This window comes from Emys orbicularis, chromosome 10 (assembly GCF_028017835.1).
Source record: "Emys orbicularis isolate rEmyOrb1 chromosome 10, rEmyOrb1.hap1, whole genome shotgun sequence".
Lineage (NCBI taxonomy): Eukaryota > Metazoa > Chordata > Testudines > Emydidae > Emys > Emys orbicularis.
The window spans coordinates 28,092,470-28,114,452 of record NC_088692.1 but is presented as its reverse complement, the minus strand read 5'-3'; the positions used below and the strand labels follow the sequence as shown (position 1 = coordinate 28,114,452).

Here is a 21,983-nt window from a genome sequence, read left to right as displayed (position 1 = left end):
AGTGATAAAAGGGTATCTTGACCTTGGCAATCATGGTATGAGGCATAGTTATATACAATAGGTGCTTTTTTGCTTACATGATCAATGTTGAATACTTAGTTACACTGTGGTCACCATGTTGTAACATGGCAAATACATTGCATTTCTTTAATAACTCATCAGAAATGTGTTTTAAGGAGATATAAATATGATCCTCCCCTCATACATTTTAAAAGAACTGCATACATACGATGCCTCTGTTCTGTTATTCTGTCATAGGCTTTGTGCATATTTTTCCCTTTCAGTCACTGCCTTTCTTTTCTCTTTCTCACTTCTGTAAATGGGGGCTATAACAGCTCATATCCTCTGTATAATACAATCACCAGTGGATTATACAGACATTGGGGCAAATCTCGTCCACTCCTCTGTTGGGCTACCTTTGGTCCTAACTACAGAAAAACTGAATGGAGGAGTAGGCTAAGATTCTAAGCTATCACCCCGAGGTGGCATAGAGCTGTGCTCCCCGGCACTTACAACATTTTGAGAGCAGGTCAGGGAAGGAGTTTGTTGCACAACTACAGCCATTTTCATCCCCCACCACATGAAGCCATAAGGGATGCTGAAGCCCTAAGGCTGCTGTAGCAGGTATAAAGTAGCTCTGCAGAGTGAAAGGATGATTTTTTCCCCAAGACTCTATGGAGATTCCCCACTAACTTAGGCCTCATGCTAAGACCAGCGTTTGACTCATTGTATTTACCTAGTACATCTCATATAGTGTTTATAAAGATTATTCTTCTTTGAGTGCTTGCTCATGTCCACTCCAATGTAGGTGTGTGCTCGCCCCGAGCACTGCCGCCGGAAAGTTTTTCCCTCAGTGGCATCCATCGGGTTGGCTCTAGTGCCCCCTGGAGTCTTACCCTCATAGCGCTGGTATCTAGGGTCCCACTACCCCTTCAGTTCCTTCTTACTGCCCGTGACGGTTGCTTGAACTTCTGTTCACTCTTACGCTTCTGCAAGCACCTTCTCTCAGTGGACTGGTTCTGTAAAATTGTGACTGGTTACCTGTAGAGCAGGGGTGGGGCAAACTTTTTGGCCCGAGGGCCACATCTGGGTATGGAAATTGTATGGCGGGCCATGAATGCTCACGAAATTGGGGTTGGGGACTTGGAGGGGGTGAGGGCTCTGGCTGGGGGTGTGGGCTCTGGGGGGCCTGGGGATGAGGGATTTGGGGTTCAGGAGGGTGCTCTGCGCTGGGACTGAGGGTTCGGAGGATGGGAGGGGGATCAAGGCGGGGGATGGGGTGCAGGAGGAGCTCAGGGGTGCAGGCTCCAGGTGGCGCTTACCTCAGGCAGCTCCTGGAAGCAGCAGCATGTATCCCCTCCGGCTCCTACGTGGAGGTGCAGCCAGGCAGCTCTCTGCGCTGCCCCATCCGCAGGCGTCGCACCTGCAGCTCCCATTGGACGCAGTTCCCAGCCAATGGGAGCTGTGGGGGAAGTGCACGGAGCCCCCTGGCTGCCCGTAAACATAGGAGCCGGAGGGGGGACATGCCGCTGCTTTCGGGAGCTGTGCGGAGCTGCGGCACGTGCACAGAGCGGCCATTGACTCCGCTCTCTGGCTGGAGCGTGGGAGCGGGGCAAGTATGGGAGCTCAAGGGCCGAATTAAATCGGCTGGTGGGCCGGATGTGGCCCGCGGGGCATAGTTTGCCCACCCCTGCTGTAGATTTAAGTTTAGTTAGTTAATTAGTAGTAGTGTAGTCAGTAGTGAACCCCGCTCAGCAGGGCTATCCCTTTCCTGGGCACCAAGGTATGCCTCGGTCCCAAGGGTTCAAACAATGTGCATCATGCCACAAATCAATGCCGGTTAGTGACCCACACGCTAGCTGCCTTAAGTATCTGGGAGAGACACACTTGCGAGAGCGGTGCAGGATCTGCAGGGGCTTCAGATCCAGAAGAAAAAGGGACAGGGACACCAGACTTAAGTTCCTCCTCTGGAGGCAGCAATCCGTCCCCCTTCGCAGCTGAGTCATGGGACTCAGCACGAGCACTTTGACTTCTGTGAGAAGTGCCCCAGAGAAGTCTCTGAGGAAAGCACAGCGCCATTCCTCCTCCCCAGCACCAAGGAAGGATTCCGCGCCGACGGCCAGGGACTCCCAGCACCGACATGCATCTCCGGCGCCAAGGAAGTCAACTCTGGCCCAGGACTCTCACCACCACTCCCTATCGCCAGTGCCAAGGAAAAAGCAGAGAATGACCGACCGGGGGCATTCTCCAACCCCAAGGTCTTTGGGCAATAGAGACGCTGATAGGGTGCAACCCATGCCAGGCTGCTCGTAGATGCCAGCAGGGCGAATGGTTCTGTTGACTCTGGCCCCAGGAAGCGGGCTTTTGGATCTGATATCATTGGACTCCCTGCCCAGGAAGAGCCACGAGGATTTGACAGCTGTGGCACTGCCATCAACACTGGAGGTGTTTGAGGCAGCAAGGGACTTTCTCTCCCTCCCTGTGCTACCTACCTGGTCATTCGGGAATTAACAGTGGCAGCACCAGAAACGAGGACCACTGTGGCAACAAAACAGGTGCTGTTGAAGAGCAAGCCAGCCAGGATGGCGCAGCGCCAATCTCCTCCCTCCTGGCACCGTTCTCTGGCACCGGTGGGTACCACTCTGCCCTGCTCACCGAGAAGTGACTCCTCAGATTCCAGTTTGGAAGTGGAGTCCTGTGCCTCACACAGGAGCAGACACTGCTCTAATCGGTGGCACCCTATGGCTGACATGAACTGAGGCACACTACTGCCAGCACAATGGCAAATGCCACTGCAGTGTCCATTCTGAATCCCTGGGCTTTCCAGCCAATCCATGGCCCCCAGTCCAGAAGGTCCTACTCCAGTATATCGGTGTCAAGAGCTCCCCGCCATCCCTGTCAGAATGGGGATCGGTCCCTGGTGCCATACCCAGTACCGAACAACAGGACTCCCCCTCTCTTGGGACCCATCTGGGGAAGAGGGAGAAGTACCGGGACCTGTGTTGGTACAGTCAGCTTCTTCCTCCTTTTCCGACAAGGCAGTGGCGGGAACAGCTATGGCACCCCACCCAAGACGATTACAGGGTGCACCAGGAGCTCCTGAGCAGGGTAGCCCAGAACCTGGGTATCTAGGAAGAAGAGATCTCCAAATCCTCCCACACCCTAGTTGATATTTTAGCGGCCTTAGGGCCATTGCGGGTGACCCTGCCATTGAACGATGCCACCCTGGAGCCTATAAATGCTCTATGGCAGACTCCTGCACCCCTCCAACTTACTGCTAAGAGAATGGAGAAGTACTTTGTCCTTCCAAGGGGTATGAATTTTTGTACACTCCCTCCCACCCCGGGCTCGCTGGTTGTTTCAACGGTGAACAAAAGGGAGAGACAGGGACATGAGGGGACAATTCCCCAGGCTAAAGATGCCAAAAACCTCAACCTTTTTGGCAGAAAGGTCTACTCCACAGGCAGCCTTCAGCTGAGGATCATCAAGCGCTCCTGGGCTGGTATGATTTCAACTCCTGGAGTACAATGGTGAAATTCAGGGAGCTCTTGCTGCAGGAGTCCAGAGTGAGTTCTCGGCCCTAATGGAGGAGGGAAATTAGTGACCAAGGCATCCCTCCAGGCAGCACTGAACGCAGCAGACTCCATTGCTTGTGCGGTGGTCATGAGGTGAAGCTTGTGTCTTCAATCTTTGGGGTTGCCCTATGAGGTCCAGCAGACAATTCACGACCTTCCGTTTGAAGGCAAATCACTCTTTTTGGAGCAGACTCGAAGCTGCATATCTTAAAGGACCCTAGAGCCACATTTAAATCCCTGGGGCTGCATATGCCAGCCCCAACATGAAGCACTACAAGCCCCAACCAATATCCCTTTTTTATTCACCACAGCAGAGACAGGAGTACAGCAGAAGGAACAGAAGCTACAAAAGGAGGCCTCCATACCAATTCTTATTTGCCCCAATGACTGTCCCTCTGAGACACTTGACAGGGTCTAAACAGGCCTTTTGATGGGACACTTGGGGACAATATACCAGGACACCGTATGGATCTGTTTTCTCCTATGTTTGTGGACCAGTTGTGGCCTCCATTATCACAGATCACTGGGTTCCAATTCACTGGTTCCAATTCAGGACATCTGTAGAGCAGCGACATCATCATCAGTCCACATGTTCACATCACATTGTGCCATCACCCATCAAGCTAGAGATGAGGCGGGTTTGGCTGAGCGATGCTATAATCAGCGTGCTTCTGAACTCCGAACCCTCTACCTGCACAACTGCTTGGGAGTCATCTGCGTTGGAATGGACGTGAGCAAGTATTCCATTGGAATGGACATGACCAAGCAAAAAAAGAAGAAAAAACAGTTACTAACTTCCCGTACCTGTTGTTCTTCAAGATGTGTTGCTCATGTCCATTCCAACCCCTGCCCCCCCGATCTTCCTCACTGTTGGAGTTAGCTGGCAAGAAGGAACTGAGCGGGCAGCGGGATGGCGGGGCCCTCTATACCAGCACTATGAGGGTGCAACTCCAGGGGGCACCAGAGGCAACCTGACGGATATCACTGAGGGAAAAACTTTCTGATACATTGGAATGCACATGAGCAACACATCTCAAAGAGCAACAGTTATGGGAGGTTAGTAACCGTTCTTTGCTGCTTCAATTTTTATGCTTTTTGTGCCTGTAAACCTGCACCATTAGCCAAATCTCTAGTATATCTATTACAGTACAACAATCACCTGTTTATTGAGAAGTAATCCTGAGTTTTCTTGCCTAATCATTTATGATCCCTTCTACTAGATGGGACACCAAAGACGCAGTTGAGGTACAAATGTATTCTCCTTATAAAGTGCTTTACTGTAAGCTCTTAAACCTTTGGCAAAACTGTAAAAGAAAACATTGTTACTGATACTACTGAGTGCCAAGAAGAACACAGTTCTTTTCCTAAAGCAACAGGCTACATCTTTATATTGTGTTAACTAAATTGGCCTCCATACTAACCCACTGAAAATTCTTCAGCAAAAATGCCTCACCTTGAAGCAGAGAGGAGAGACTTCAGGAGGCCCTCAACTCTCCAGACCTTGTCCCATGAGCTCAGCCTCCAACATGAGGTAAACCACGAATTGCAGGCACCCAAAGCACAATATACAAAACTCTGAAAATGGAAGAACAAGTCTGAGGAACTGCTTGCTATAGAGGGCAATTTAATTTTCCCTACTGACCGATTGGCGCAATCAAATAGATTGGCAGATGCCAAACCATTGAATGGTACTGCCTCACAGTGAGCCTTGCCCTTTGAAAGGTGCGCATGGGACGTCTGTGTTCTTGTATGTTTTCATTTTCCGTTATAATGAACATTTTTTGGTCTTTTTCTTTTCTCTTTGATCTTCTTAAAATAGTAATATATACCTACTGGGTATACGGAAGAGGAAGAGGAAAGGCAGGTTTTTTCTATGCTGTCTTTTTGCTATTGTTGTGGAAGGTGCATCAGAAGGTGTCAACTGCTATTTAATTTAATAAGGATTCACATAAGTTCCAGCTGTTTCTGAATAGTATCTAAATATTTGATTTGAAAACATGTGCCAGCACAAGAATATAATGCAGTCATGATCACCCAGCTATACAGGGAGATCCAAGCTTTTTTGTGCTAATTACGGGGTTTGCAGATGAGTCTGTAGTGAGAGCTTCTGTTAACAAAACCTAGAGCACTTTAAAAAAGAATGTGCAAGATAATGTTCAGATTCTGGCTACCATTGAAGTTCACAAAATAGAAAGGAAAATCAGTAAATATAGAACTACCCAGGTTAGAGAAATGCTGATAGAACCACGTATTGCTCTTTGTGGATATGTGTATCATGTAGAAAATAATACAAAGAGCATTGTTACTTCAATGGCACTGCTATTTAAAAAGAACATTATTACTAAAAATATAATTTAGAAACCTCAAATTAGTTAAAATGTTCTGATGAATTAATTTTGACACTGAATAATCTACAGGAGAAATTGTGTATGTTTGTAATAAAGGTGTGTGAAAGTTAATAGGTTAGATTACAGTAATTTTCTCTTTAGCAGAATGCAATTATGTAAATTCCCTTGCATATTCACTTGGACTCATTATTATTGTTTGTATTGTAGACGCATGTAGGAACCCCAGTCGTGGACCTCCTTTTGTACTAGGCAAACACATAACAAAAAGGCGGTCCTTGCCCCGAAGAGCTAACATTAGTCTTCACTTACTGTCCCAGACCTTTTTGTAGTGTTGCTATGCGAAATAAAATAGCTGCATGTCTTACTTCAGAGATGGCTGTATTTCACTGTTTGGTCAATTATTGTTTATACACTTTCTCTCTCAAATTCTAAGAATTCCAAGTTCAAAGGCACAACATATTTCATTAATATAAACAGCTGTTATGAGAACCAGGATTGGGACCCCTCTCCTCCCCACACTCTGTTCCCCTTGGCCCCCAACTTGATACAATCAAAATCAATGGATAAACTCTCCATGACTCCTGTGGAAGAAGGATTGGGCCCTTGGACTCTACATATGAACACAATCATCATAATTTCATTTTGGCAGTCTTGGCAGAATATTTTTCAGATTTGAGAAATACTAATATTTTGTGTGCCAGTCCTCAGTGTAAGTGGTAAAAAAAAATGTTTTCATATTGCCCTGAACTGCTAAATGAGAGAGAGGAACATAAAAACCAGAGAATTTCCTGCAACAGATTGTATTGCAATTAAACAAAACCTTTACTTTTTGTAAATGTCCCATGATGATTGTTTACTATGATATTATTGAAATATGTTGTGCTTTTGAATAAGTTTTTAATTCTGGAAGCATTTGTAATTAAAGCACCAACAGGCTAAAAGTTAGCGGAAATTTTTTTTTGGTTCTTCGAATGCTGGTCCCTCTGTGTATTTCACCCCTGTGCCCGAGTCCGGAAATTCTTCAAAGCAGTGTCCATTGACCTGCACGTGCGCAGTAGCTTTCCGTGTGTTCTTGACCAAGGGTATAAGAAGCAGTGTAGGTTGACACCTCTCCAGTTCTTTCTTACTGCCGCATGGTCTGAGTCGGAATCGTGTCCTCTTTCAATGCATAACCTGTAAACCCATAGTAAATAGTTTGTATGTCTAATTTAATAGTTATAGTTAGTATAAAGTTGGTATAGGATAGTTTTCCCTCTGCAATCCCCCCCACCCCTCATCCCCCGCATGTTTGGGGGAAATCCTCCTTGGTCCTGGGACTATGCCCAGAGTTCCAGGATTCAAGAATTGCATCTCCTGCACTCGTTACTTCTCCATCAGTGATGAGCATTAATGGTGCCTATACTGCCTGGGTGAAGCACACATCTCTGCAGTGTGCAGTATTTGTCGATCTTTCTGCCCCGGAACTAGAGAGGCCCAAGAGCTCTGACTTTAAAAGTTCCTGGTGGAGGAAGCTATGAGGCCCTGCTCAGACCCAGGAGACTCCCTTGTACATCAGCCTCAGCCAACTAGCAGTGCCCCTCCAAGCATGAACCTTGGAGCAGATCCTTTGCTAAAATACATGTAATGCTACTCCCACAGGGCTCCATCATTACTTTCTCTGCCGGATGACTACTGTCCGTATCAGGAGCTATCACAAAGGGTTGCTAATGATCTACAGATCCCACGGGAAGAGGTTCAGGATCCTCAACACTGGCTCTTGGACATTTTATTGTCACAAGGACCAACCAGAATAGCCTTTGTGCTTAATAAGGCTCACTTAGGGTGACCAGACAGCAAATGTGAAAAATCGGGATGGGGTGGGGGGTAATAGGCTTCTATATAAGAAAAAGCCTCAAATATCTGAACTGTCCCTATAAAATCGGGACATCTGGTCACCCTAAGCTCACTCCACCTCAGGGCCTGGTGTTTGGATGGGTGTCAGACATAGAATGCTTATGCTCTGCCCTGTCCAGGAAATCCTTAACCAAAGTAGGAAAGATTCCACTAGAGCCTGCTACCAGGCTACCTGGTGGTTCTTCACAGTCTGGGCACAATGCCACCAACATCTGCCTCATACTGTCGACATTCCGATTATCCCAGACTATCTCTTCTCTTTAAAGACTTCAGGACTGGCCCTTAATTTTCTGTAGGTACACCTAGCAGTGATTAGTGCCTTCCTCCTGCCAGTCGAGAGAGGTTCTGTTTTTAGTCACCTGATCAGTGTTTGATTTATGAAGGGATTGATCAGGACCTTTCCACCGGTCATTAAACCTACACCTCAATGGGACCTTACCATTGTCCTGTCAACTCTCACAGGTCTGCCTTCGAGCCTATGGTGACATCTGCCATGACCCACCTGTCTATGAACGTAGCATTGTTAGGGACTGTAACTTTGGCCAGGAGAGTCAGTGAGCTAGGAGCCATGGTGGCAGACCCTCTGTATACAGTATTCCACAAAGAGAAGGTCTCTCTTAGGCCTGGTCCCCACTAAGCCCCCACTTCGGACTAAGGTACGCAAATAACGTAGCTGAATTCGAAGTACCTTAGTCCGAACTTACCGCGGGTCCAGACGCGGCAGGCAGGCTCCCCCGTCGATGCTGCGTACTCCTCTCGCCGAGCTGGAGTACCGGCGTCGACGGCGAGCACTTCCGGGATCGATCCCAGAACATCGATTGCCTGCCGCCGGACCCTCCGGTAAGTGTAGACGTACCCTTAGGTTACACCCCAAATTCCTCCCCAAGATTAATTATTTCTGACTTCCATATCAATCAGTTCACTTATGAGTATTTTTCCCCAAACCCCATGCCTCTTCCACATACAAGAGACTTCACTTCCTCGATGACAGATGCACCCTTTTGTTCTACCTCCAAAGAACCAAACCCACTAGAAAATCTCTAGTTGCCATAGCATAATAGTTGCAGGGATAGGCCATATACTCAGAGGATTTCTGAGTGGACATGAGGAAAACTACTGCACATGTGTGGCTCAATGGACACTGCTTTGAAGAATTTCTGGACCCAGGTGCATGGCATGTGTACGTACCCACATGTGGAATACAGATAGTGACCGCACATCTCAAAGAACTCCAGTTACAGTAGGTAAGCTTCATTTTCTTTAGGTCGGTACTCAGTCATTTTCAGTGCTTAAAACATTGTTTGATTGATACTCACCCATTACAACAGTGTACTCGTGTTAGTTAATGTTTTCCCAAGAAATTTGCCATTGTGTTCCATGAAAACTAGTTCTTTTCTTCTGTGACAAAATAATTTTAACCTTAGAGCCAAGTCCTACAAACACTTACAACTGAACACAGTCTTTAATGATCTCTGTAGTACCTTAAAGGCATGACTCATGGAATCACTATGTTTTGTAGTAAGTGTTTAAAGACGGGCATCCATAGTTTGTACTGAGCTTTAGGATGATACAGGGTGACACATGATACGGTATATTAGTAATCTTGTATTATGAGATTGTACCTTTAAAATATATCTATGACATTTTAATCGCAGTTTGTAGGTTAGCTTGGACACTAAACACGATTGCAAAGAAATATCAATACATGCTAGTTGACTGAGTTATACTCTCTAACATACGCATAGACACATGATTCATATATCACATATATCACATTCATATATCACACAGAGATTCATATATGCACACACACTCATGGTTATGTAGAAAAAAATAATTAAAGAGCAAAGAAATCTTTCTTGAACACTTGCCTCCAGGAATCAGCAATTTTGAATTTAAGGGGTCCTTCATGTCCCAATTTCTCTGTAAAGCAGTTAAGGTTACTGCACAGCTTGCTGAGATGACCTAGCATGAGTGAAATGATACAAACAAGAAAAAAAAAAGTACTTTCACAGTGCCATGGAGTGTGAACTATTGCTGTTTTTATTAATCTATTTGTGTGTGTGTGTGACTTATTGCTATTTTTATTAATTTATTTGTGTGTGTGTTTGCCAGTAGGCAATTTTAGACAACTGCTTGCTCTCTCATTTTCTGAGTCTTCTCTACGTCCTCTTTTTTTTAAAAAAAGAAAAACACTTAGTAGAAACAACCTCTTCCAGTGATATTTCTTTTCCCTTTACAGGAGCATAGCAAAGTCAACATTCTAAGCATACTGGCCTTAGGAGAAACATGTTCCAACAAAGGCCACTTTGGCTGAAACATTGACTCCGCTCTGCACCTTAGGGCAGAAATATTACTGAAAGAGCAACTGCAATTTTTGCTTTGGAGTATTCATAAAAATCCTAGAAAGGAACTTCTGTCTCTTCTACACCACTTTTCAAATATAGAATATTTACCAGGTGGTGTTTACCGTTGGAGGCTTATATGCCCTGTACACCTGTCATGTAAATTCTCCTTCCCACTATTGCCAAGTGTAAATATTACTGCTATAGGCATCCTCTTTGGGCAACAACAACCTGAATCTAATCTCTGAAAAGCCCCCGTTTATCTGAACCCAGATACTGTGTCTGTTAAATTAACCTATTGATATAAGATTTGCGTCTTTTCTTCATCATTAGAATATCGATTTTAGGTGCTTCAGCTATTGATTATGTATGTTGTTTACCCTTAAAGGAGCTAACCTGTAGAATCTAGGCTGCGGTTGCCTTTATCTTATCTTGATGAAGATTCTTGTGACCTCAGCATCTCCCATACTCTAATGTCTTCAGTTCTCAGCAGTTTTAAAAAATCAAGCCATGCGTTTTTCCCTATGTATTACGTAAAAAAAGATGATCATTACTTTGGTTCTAACTTTGAGTGAAAATAACTTCATATTTGATTAAAAATTGAGAACTGCCGAGCATGCTGCTATTCATTTTCACTTTAGTCTGTTATCCATTGGCAATGAGCTAAATTCCACTCTTACATAAGCAGATTGCTATTTAACATCAGTGGAATTGTATTTGATAAGTGGATTTGGCCCACCACTGGTTGCAACCCACTAGAGCCAGTTTGTACAGTTCACTATTAAATGAAGAATTAGAATAAACTTTGTACCATTCAGGAGACCTGGGTGTGGTAGGTGGGTTTATATTCTTGTAGCCATGGCCACAAAGTGGTTTCAGAGGTATACTGTCACTCCTTGGGGAAGAAAATGTCTTATTTCAGCAATGAAGCCTCCAGCCAGTTATCAGACCAGTAGAGACAGGTTCCATTGTGTTGAACATCTGTTAAACGGTGCTCAGTAACACTAGACAACAGAAAACACATGTAACTGAAACTACAAGTAGTCACTTAGGTAGGTAGAATTACTGAAGATGGAATTTGGCTGGGATGCTGTGTTCATTACCCTTACACTTGAGGAAAGCCGTACTGTTAATGACCTAAAGTAAGCCTAGTGACTCAGGTGGGGAAAGAATACCCAATTGTGTATTTAAGAGAGAAGATCCTGCCAATTTTATCACTGGGGTAAAAGGATTTTGTGTACTGAGTGGGCTTGAAAAGGTTTTTTCAGCCTTATCTCTGTAATGGTGAAGTTACCATTGCTACAGATCATAATCCTTTAGCCTGGCTACAATGGATGAATGGGGAGAATGCAAAATAGCTGAGATGGATTTCAACGCTTCAGGGGTATAACATGAGTATATGATATTGTCACACAGCTTGTTGGTGCCTATAGATTTTCCTGTCAAGAGATGTACCAAGTTTATGAAATCTTACTGTGTTTTTTCGATGTAAAGATTGTCATAGTGGCTGAGGGAGAAGATGTGAAATGTCTTAGCGGGAGAGAGTAGGCAAGGTGTTACACCTGGGGGTCTAGAACATGATAACAGTGGGTCAATCTTAGGGTGCTCTAAGATGGAGGACTGGGGGCTTTGTGTCACACTTGCATTCCATACCCACTCCAACTCTGTTGCTGGTCAGATGCTAGATCAGCCATGAAGGTAACTAAATGACTGCTCTAAATTCCATTTGGATGCATTAGCCCCCAAAGGCCCATTCCAACAGCCAAGCATCACCAGTGGTGCTTGGTCACTCCCTGTTTCCTAACTCTTCATGTCCTGGGGATTCGCTATACCAGGGAAATCTCTATGTAGCTGGTTAAATTGTCTTTCCAGCCACTCTGGTAGAGTGGTATAGAGCTAGGCCTGGGGAACTGTCCTGGAGAGTTTGTGAAGCTGGTAATCTCAAATGAAAAAGGAATGTGATTTGACTGAGGTTTTTTGTGTGTGGCAGCTGACAGTGAGTCTGACATTTAGCAAATGAGGAACCAAGGCACGAAGAGTTTAAGTGACTTGTCCAAGGTTGTAGAGAGAGTCTGTCTCTCTACAGCTGATAGAGCTGGATGTAACACTGCTCTCATGAGTCTAAGTCAGGTGCCTTAACTGTGAGACATTCATCCTCTCCTAACAACAGGTCTTTAATATTTAGTGTAATTTTCATTTAGTTCATGTTCTTTTGTAGTGTGTGGACCACGATGAGATCATAGTCCAAGCTAGTTGTGAGGTGAACATTGTATTTCAGGAGAAACCTAGAATCCTGAATTTGGGATTCAAACTAGGGAAGGCTATTTAAATATCTAGTAACTATGAAATTAAGAAAGCAAATATGTAATGATGTTCTGTTACTGCTCTAGGGACCTTTAAACAATTTTAAAATAAACAAGCCTTTGCAATTCAGTGTAACTTTGAAAAAATATATTAGGTTACTTAGTTATATATCTTATGTTTTATCATGCACCTAATGCCATATTGGGTGTACGTGTATGTATGTGTATATATATAAAATATCTATAAAGCCCTGATTCAGCAAAGTTCATAAACCCATGCCTAAGAGCTAATGAAGTCATACATATGCGTATATATATGTGTGTGTATTTTTTCATTGACAAAAGTTTTACTGACAACAGTGCTAGTGTAAACATAGCCATAGTGTAGACGGAGGTGGGGCAATAGCTTTGTCTTCATCCTGCTCATAAATACCCCTCTTGTGGGGGGTACTAGACTAGTGTGATGCTTGTATTCCCCAGTATAAGTGAGGAAGCTACTTGTGTCTTCTCCTGCAGCTGGTTCACCGAGACAGGACTAATCACAATCAGACCTTCTAGTGTGGTTAGCAGTCAGAAGATAATCCTCATAGGTTAGAGATAGGATTCACTATCCATTCAATCAACTTACCTTTAGTACTTGAGGAAGTTCATAAGATCATAATGTAGCAGGAACACTCTCCTTTGTGTTCTGTAGCTGTGATTGTAGAAGAAGAGAGTTGGAGGGTAATCCCTCTCCCAAATATCAGGGAAACACCACTGAGTAAAGATATGACCCATACACATTCTTGGAGAGGAAATAAAAAGTCTGGCTCAGTCTGCTGCACAATGTTCACAATAGACAGGCATGGAGAGTTTTTGCTCATATGGCGGTGTATGCTGCAGGTATGGATTTGTCATAAATTCTGTAAGAATATTTGTAATTTTAACATTCTCTCTTGGTTGCTGTAGTACTCACTACCTTACATTTCATATTGATTTGCCAGAAAAATGTTTGCAAGTATTGCTGTATTTGTAGAATACATTCATCAGCTGTTGCTGCTTCCTCAAATATACTTAGTTATCTGGCATGTTAATATTTAACAAAGCATAAGCACGCCTGCATTACTGTCTTTCTGTGGCCAGGTTTATTTTTAAATCTGGAACACGACTGGTAGTAGAAGAATTTGTGACTAAAATAATAATAATGATTATTATTATTGTAATTGTTATCACGAGGAATGGCTACCATATCCTGTGTGCCACGTTCTGTCTTTGAATGATACATAGAGCATGACAAGCATATTCCCAATTTGAAAAGATTACTTATTATTTTATTTCAAAATTAAAACTGCACCCTGTGGTCCCCTGCTTGTTGCTGTGACCATATTTTAGTGATTTGGCTGTTTTGTGTCAATCATTACTATGAGTAATAGTCAAAACCTACTTGTACCCAGTGGTAATGTTGTTGCATATTAAAAAATGTTACCCGTATAACACAAGAACTTTAAATGCAGGCAAAAAGGAGTTATAACTGTTCCTAAGCAATGATTGCTAAAAGACAGTGCTGTATATTAGCTTTCAGTTTGATAAATACTTTTTTATGAGGTCATAAATACTTGAGGTACAAAAGGTTAATGTAGTGTGAAAGGCTGTAAAACACAGCAAGCAACCTGCTAGATCATAATGATGCATTAGTACCTTTCAGTATGAATGGCAGTAGCTTATAAAGTCTTTGGGCCACATTTTGTTCTCCAATTCAACAATGTAAATCCAGAACAACTCCACTGCAGAGTTGCACGGGTGTAAAATGAGTGTAAATGAGAAGAGAAACAGGCCCTATGTTTATAAATAACTGTATAATTGCCATTTTCTTTATTATTTGCCTATATTGCCTATAATTTATGGAGTGCATATCTCACAAGTATCTTCTCTGTTCTCAAATATAAACATTAAAATAAAGTGTAGTATTTATTAGCCGATGTGTCTTTAATGAGCTTTATAGATATTCATTTGTCAGATGAAATTAAGCAACAATGCATAGTGAAGGAAAAGTGGTATACATTATATAATACAGTAATACTGTATGTGTTTGAATGGCTTTAAAGGAAAACAGTGCAGTGCTAGACAAAGCAAGCATTTATCTTATGATGGTACTGACTTTATATGATAAATAGCAATATTTTGTTGTGTTTAGAATAATGCTATAATTAAGCTACAATGCTACTATAAGCTGTAATTTTTTTTTGTCCTGTTAAGCTGCTGTTTCTGACTTGTAATGTCTAGGAATGTACAACATTCATTTTCATACCTCAGTGAGCATAAAATTTAACTCAAGCAAATTAGTTCTCCTCATTTCAATATCAGAGTTAATATCAGATCAGAATAATTTTATGGTATTTTCAATTATTTTTCAGGTAAATGTGCCCATTTTCAATAATGTGTATCTTATTTGAAGGCAAAATTGGGCTAATTAAGGAAATTTGAAATAAAATACAAAAGCCTCCTATCTCCTGATGATTGTTTTGTTTTGAATTTTTGCACCCCTCTAGTTAGCATCAACTACTGAGCTTTTTCTTTCTTGTATGGGAGAAGGATATGCAGTGAATGGATTTAGTTTTCTTTCTTAATGATTAAAATGGTTTGGGGTTATAGTAAGTCATCAACACTGTTCGCCTAATTTGTGATGAGTAGTTATGTCTCTTTGTATTGGGGTTTGTTTGTCTCTTCAATTTGTTTAATTTCCTATCTAACTTTTAGGACTTCCAGCCCTGGTAAAGGGATTAGACAGGTGGCTCTAAATATAGGCCACTGATAGAGTTGAGAGATGAAGGCCTGCACATTTTGGTGTGATTGTGTGATGGTGTTCTCTGATAGTTAGAAACATAACCTAATCAGGGGAGGACCCAAATTCTTATCACAGAATTGGAGCTGTTCATACCTTTTAAAAATGTAATCTGTAAAGGCATATAGGTTAACCACACGGTCTTTCTTTAATGAACAGGGGAGGGACCTTGGGCTCCATTGTTAATAGGTTAGGGAAGGAGGTAGATGAAGGGATATACCATTATGCTGGGATTGCACAAGCTGTAATGAAGGATGTTGTGTCGGGTTGTGGCGGGTTTTCACCACATATGCAAAAAATTGTGTATCCTTCACTCATCTTCCTGGCAAAAATGATAAACTGTTCCTCACCTTTCACTTCCTGCATCTGCAGTTCTTTGTCCATCTGTTCCTGGATGTCCAGTACCAGCTCCAATTCAACATACTGCAAATGGAACTTCTTATCTTTCCTTCCAAACCCTTCCCTTGTTGAGTCCCAACTTCCAATTTTTTCTTCATTGTATTCAAATTCCTCATTCCCTCTCTTCAAAGCAAACTCTGCCCCCAGCTACATCTCATCCCAGTTGCTCTGCATCTCTGCTCATGGCCTTACACTTTGTTCAGCTCCCATGGTTTCCATCTTCTATAAATGACTCCATGATTTCTCATGCCTGGAATATCCTCCGTAACTCTATGCACTGTGGAGCCATAGTCTTCCTTCAAAACCCTTCTCAAATCTTGTTCTTTTTGGTACCTGCCTTCCACCACTGCTGTCTTTCCTGAATCTGTAGTTAAACTTAAAAGAAGCAAGTAACCACAAGGTTTTGCAACTGTAAGGAGACCTCTTGATGTTTTTACTCCTATCCTTCTTCTGCCTGCTTGCCCTAACCTTTGCTTATTGTCATTTCTTGCTGCATTATGTCTAACTGAGACTGCAAATTCCTCAGGGCAAAGATCTGTCATCTTATTTGTCTGTAAAATTCCTTGCCCACCTATGGTGCTTTTATAAATAATAAAATCAACAGAAGTGTGTGAATTGTCACATGCAATCTGTCCTTTCCTATTAATAGATACACTTAAACTATATCTATAGGATATAAAACCCATCCTGAGGAACTAAAGAGAATATTTCACATGAAAATATTTAGTGCCTGGTTTGATAAAAAATACAGCTGACGTCCATGGTAAAGAAATTTGGTTAAATTTCATTTAATTGGACCAGACATAGAGAACAAACATTTTCTAAAATGATTAGCATGAAATAAAAAGGTAGCTAGCTTTCTGATTATGCAAATCTGTCTTTGGCAAATCTTTGTGGGGTTTCTTTTTTTTAATTGATGATCATTTAATCCTACGAAGAATTCTGCAACCTGTTTTACTTCTGATACAATTAAGAGAATACAGTGTGTTCTTTACATAATAAATGCAAGTAAAGTAACAGAAAGTGGAATATGGATCTTGTAAAAACCTCTATAAGATCTCTGAAAATAATGTAGTTCCTAATAGATTTTGTGATATTTTATTGCATTTTTGTACAGTTGGTCAAGCTATGAATCCAAATAATGAAACCCCAATAGGCCAGTATATCATATTAAGGATTTATGAATCATATTGTCATGCACTGTTTTGTATTACAAAGCCTGAGATTTTTATGGTCACATGAAAAAAGCATTATATATTTCCAAACTCAAACTAGTATATCAGGTTATAAAGCTTTTTGCATCATGCTTCTGGGCAGAATTTTTATTCAGTTTTTGCTATGTTATTCTCATAGTCTATATTCCATTATAAGGAACCCACAGCTGTTCAGCCATTTCTATTGCATGGCTGGCTATCCATTTTAAAAGTGCACCTTCCTTTTTGTTACAATTAAATGTCTCCCTCATGTTACAGTAATCACAAATATTCATATTAGGAGTGGCATGGGGGAACTTCATTAATTTAGAAAATTTGAAGAAATCAGTGGTTTATTTTCTAATTTAATACATGCACCAAAAATGTTTATTAGAGGTTCTTCACATGATTAGGTAAGGTGAGAGAGAACTCCTAATCTCCAGCCAGCAATTCATTTTGTCTCATCTGAAATGCTCACCTGACATTCTAATAGAAGAATAGTGTATTACTAATAAACATATAGTCTTCATGAATTTATATAATCTCAGAATTCCAGTCATTAAAAACATATTGATGGTCATGCAAATGACAACAGAGATTTCAGCCTGTATTTACCACTTGCAGTTTCCTTTCCTTTCCAAGCTTTCAGTTTCTTTTGTTCATATGAAAAGGAGCTTGTTCGGCAATCTGTCTGCCGCTCAAGTGGTCAAGAGCTGTTTGGTCTTCTGGAGCAGATTAATTACTTAGTGAGACAGGAATGAACAGAAACAAACTCAAACTCAAACTTCTTAATCCTGTTCTTATATCTAGTATGCACATAATCATTCTTACTACCTTGAAAAAAATGGATTAAGTGCAAAAACAGCAGTAAAGTTTATAATTCACAACTGTGGCTCCATTTTCAGAACTCCACCAAAATGTGAGATTGAGGGCCTCACCTTGGGAAGTAGGTGTAAATAGATCAAAGGGAGTTGATATGAGTGTAAAGAAATGTAGCTTACATTGTATTACACATAACCTCTGAATTTAATACGAGGGAGAAGTATTATCCTCCCTGTCACTCATACTGTCACATAACACATAACCAGGAGTAGACTCTCTTCAGCTTACTCCTAGGATTCGGTTTACTCTTCTGAATCTTTTTGTGCCCTCTCCCCAGAAGGGGGATAGGTGGCACCAAAAAGAAGGGGACCTCAGCCTATGAAGACCTCAGGTCTCCCTCGATTGCATAGGCACAAGGTCCATCAGGTCTTTTACTTTTGGGAACTGGCCCTTTTAGCCTTTTAACTGCACTGGACAAAAGTTGTGACAACGAACATCCCTATCAAGTGCTTACAAAATTATTCTCCTATTTCTCCTAATTGTGCCTTGAAGATGCTACAAGGAAGGCAAAAAAGCCACGAGGCCTCTGCTAATTTGGCTCCAATACGAAGAAAAAATTCCTCCCTGACCCCAAACAGGTGATCCGTCAGGCCCACAGCATCTGCAAAAACACAGATCCTATACTACAGTTACAGAGAGGAGGGCTGGGGGAGCTCAGATGGAGCAAGAGACTCCCAAGGACCTAGGCTAGGGTTTAAATTAATGAAATTGGAAGGTGAGGGGCCAGTCATCTCCACTCCTCCAGCTAGCCAGCCAGTGGTGTATAGAGCCTCTGGAGGAGGAGGGTCCACCAGTGTATGCTCGCCAGCCTTTCTTCTGAGGCTGTCCCAATCACTGCTAGTCCTATCAAGTTTCCCACCTGTTGAGCTCTGTGGGTGGCTGGGGGAAGAGGAGGGTGTTAAAAGGGTCCTTTGGTACAAGCTGACAGAACACGGTACTTATTTGCCAACAATGCAAATAAAGAATCTATTCTGGGTGTCCAAGTAAATGTGAAGGGATTTTTATGCAGCAGAGTTACACTATTACCTATGGTTTTTGAGGTATTAAATTCTCCTTTGTACTAAGTCATAAAGAAGATTTGTTCTCAGTGTTGTATAGGATTTTCATGGATCGTGAAAAGCACATCAATATACTTAGTGCTACTAAAACAGCCCTGCAGGATTGTATTGAAAATTTACCTGACCAGGAATAAACCTACTTGCCTCCTTCACCAGGATGCTGATGATCATGGAAAACTAGCAATTCTTTACTTTCCAGTTAAATAGAAAAAAGACTCATCCTGGGTGAGTTGATTATTTTTTGAGACTCTTCTGCAGGTCAGAAGTATTGGGAGCATAAGCTTTCGTGGGTAAGAACCTCACTTCTTCAGATGCATCTGAAGAAGTGAGGTTCTTACCCACGAAAACTTATGCTCCCAATACTTCTGTTAGTCTCAAAGGTGCCACACGACCCTCTGTTGCTTTTTACAGATTCAGACTAACACGGCTACCCCTCTGATACTTCTGCAGGTCAGTGAATGCAAGGCCCCCTGGATAGGAGTGGGGGCGGAGAAGAGAGAGATGAAGAACTTTACCAAAGTGATATTCTGAAACACTGATTTTTGAGCTAAAGAAGAATGCAGAACATATTTTCAAAGTATCTGGTGGTGGGCAAATTAACTAGAGAAGTGGAGAGAAAAGGGGCATTTCTGACCCGTGCATATAGAATGCTCTAGGACTACAAAAAGAGAAGACATGATACGGATAATAAGAACATAGGCTAAAACACCATAAAGGTAGTATTGCTTTAGAGCAACCACTTGAACATTTGAGGTAAAGATGGCACCTCTCCTTTGGGCAGCTTAATGTAATCACCTGTTTGAGGATTTCTTGCTTTCTCAGGTTACTGGACCAGGCTGACAGTTGGTGTGATCAATTTTGGAAATTCATGTATCCCTAAGAAGAGGGTAAAAACCATATTCTCAGAGAATGTGGGACTCATCCAGGGGTGAAAGTAAGTTAAAGGACTTACCGATACGCCGGAGTCCTGGGGCGAGGCCTCAATCGGAAGAGGTGGGGCCTTTAAATCAAGATTTAAAGCCCCGCGGCTCCGGCTGTGGCTGGGAGCCCAGGGCCTTTAAATTACCCCCAGAGCTACCGGGACTCAGGGGAGATTTAAAGGCCCGGGGCTCCTCCGCAGCGGCTGGAGTCCCGGCCCTTTAAAGCGCCCGAGCCCGGCTGCCGTAGCCCCAGGGTAGTGGAGGCAGGGCTCCTGTGAGGATTTATAGGGCCAGGGACTCCTGCTGCTGCGGGGAGCCCCGGCCCTTTAAAGCACCGCCCGAGCCCCACTGCCTGAGCCCCGGGTAGCAGCGGCAGGGCTCCGGCGGTGATTTAAAGGGCCCAGGGCTCCCCGCAGCGGCAGGAGACCCTGGCCCTTTAAATCGCCAGCCTGGAGAAGCCGGTCGGGTTCGGCACGGCGTACAGGCTCATACCGGCTTACTTTCACCTCTGGACTCATCCAAGCAGTCCTTGCCTATGTGCAATTCTGGACGGATGCTAACATGCTGAAGGGTTTTATTGTATAATGCTTGTTGTTTGTGTATAAAAAACAGTTTAACTGATTTTTTCCCCCTCACTTTCAATGTTCTTGTTTAGATTAGGGTTCTACACTGAAATGTGACTCGGTAAATCATCATTGAGGTTTTACATGTTTGCTGTGTCTCAGTGATTTCCACATAAAATATGTTCAGTTAATAAATGAAAATGAGCTTCGCAGAGCTGACGCAGCCAAGAGAGCAAAAGCTGGATTCTGGTTCTTCTCATGCATCATCAACAGAATTTGTTACTTACTTCCAATCAGTTAAATCTGAGCAAGCACGCTAGCGGCAATGAGACTGCAGAGGTGCAACTGAAAGCATAATCTGAAGACATTGGATTTGCACAGGTGTACCAGAGGGCATAATTTGGTCTGCAGGACCTTTACTGTTGGCGATGATGTGCGAAAAGGAAAGATTCTACTTTAAATTGATGTTGCAGACTTGGCAATTAAAAATACCATCCCTTTTATGGACTAACATCAGCTGTGACCCTGAAAATGCACAGGGACCAGGCCTGTTGAGTAAGAAGGTGCCATTTTTTACATACATATTTTTCAGACCACCACCATATTTTAAGGATAATGTCCCCTTGGGCAGAAGATGGTTGTTCATCCAATTCAATATTTTTCTCTATTTTTGGATATTTAGTGTACAGAGACAATTATGGAAAATAGAAACCCTTTCTCTGGTGGTCCTGCACTAAGAACATAAGAATACAACTTAGTATTCTGAACTGAACTCAGTCCATCCAGGCTGATATCCTGCTTTTGGCAGTGTCCAGTGTCTGATGTTTCTGAGGAATGTGACATTCCTCCATAATGCACCTAGCCAATTGTGCAGGGCTGTAAAATAAATCCCTTACTGACTCCTGCAGGTGATTAGCATATGCCCTGAAGCATGGCATTTGATTACCCATACCTTGCATAACTACAAATTTATTAGTGGTCATGCAATTATCCAATCCTTTTTTAGAGCTAGAACTAGCAGTTGATGTGATGACCTACTCTGTCAGTGAATTTCACATTCCGATTATATGCTGTGGCTAATAGTATTTCCTTTTATGTACTCTAAGGAAAACTGTCCATTAATTTAATCAAGTTTATCGCTAAAGTCCCTACTCTTTTTTGTTACGTTGCTTATTGTTGTTCTGCACTGGAGGCTCTAGTATATTCCTACAACTGTGTTAGTGTTCCTTTTACTGGGGACTTGTAATCATATTGATTGTATCCCATGGTTTTCTTCACCTCAACATGCTCTTCAGAGGCTATATCTACACAGTAAAGAAAATCCTGCAGCTGGTCCATGCTAGCTAACTAGGGCTCTCTGGGCTTGGGTTGTGGGTCTGTTTCATTGTTGTATAGACTTCCAGGCTTGGGCTCAGGCTGGAGCCTGGAAGTCTACACAATGAAACAGCCTGCAGCGTGAGCCTTGTGAGCCCCAGTCGGCTGGCATGGGCCAGCTGCGGGTTCTTCTTTGCTGTGTAGACATACCTATAATGGAGTATCCTTTAATGTATACAAAAACTTCCCCCGCTCCCCAGCCTAACCTGTCTTTCCTTCCTGAAGCCAGGGATCCATAGCTCACTGATGATAATGTCCTGTTACAACCACAAGATAATTACATTAACCACCTCTTACTAAGCCAATACT

The 21,983-nt window shown here is 42.7% G+C and overlaps 1 protein-coding gene across 9 annotated transcripts in view; it reads left to right on the top strand.

Annotated features, from left to right (window-relative positions):
- Window positions 1–21,983, top strand: part of RBFOX1 (RNA binding fox-1 homolog 1) — a 414,111-nt gene that overhangs the window by 221,190 nt on the left and 170,938 nt on the right. The window contains exon 2 of one of the 9 annotated variants that reach the window (XM_065412637.1): window positions 2,674–2,679. The exons of the other annotated variants lie outside the window; for them this stretch is intronic. Coding sequence (XP_065268709.1) covers window positions 2,674–2,679 — 6 coding nt within the window. The remainder of the gene's footprint in view (window positions 1–2,673; window positions 2,680–21,983) is intronic. 9 annotated transcript variants of the gene reach the window in all.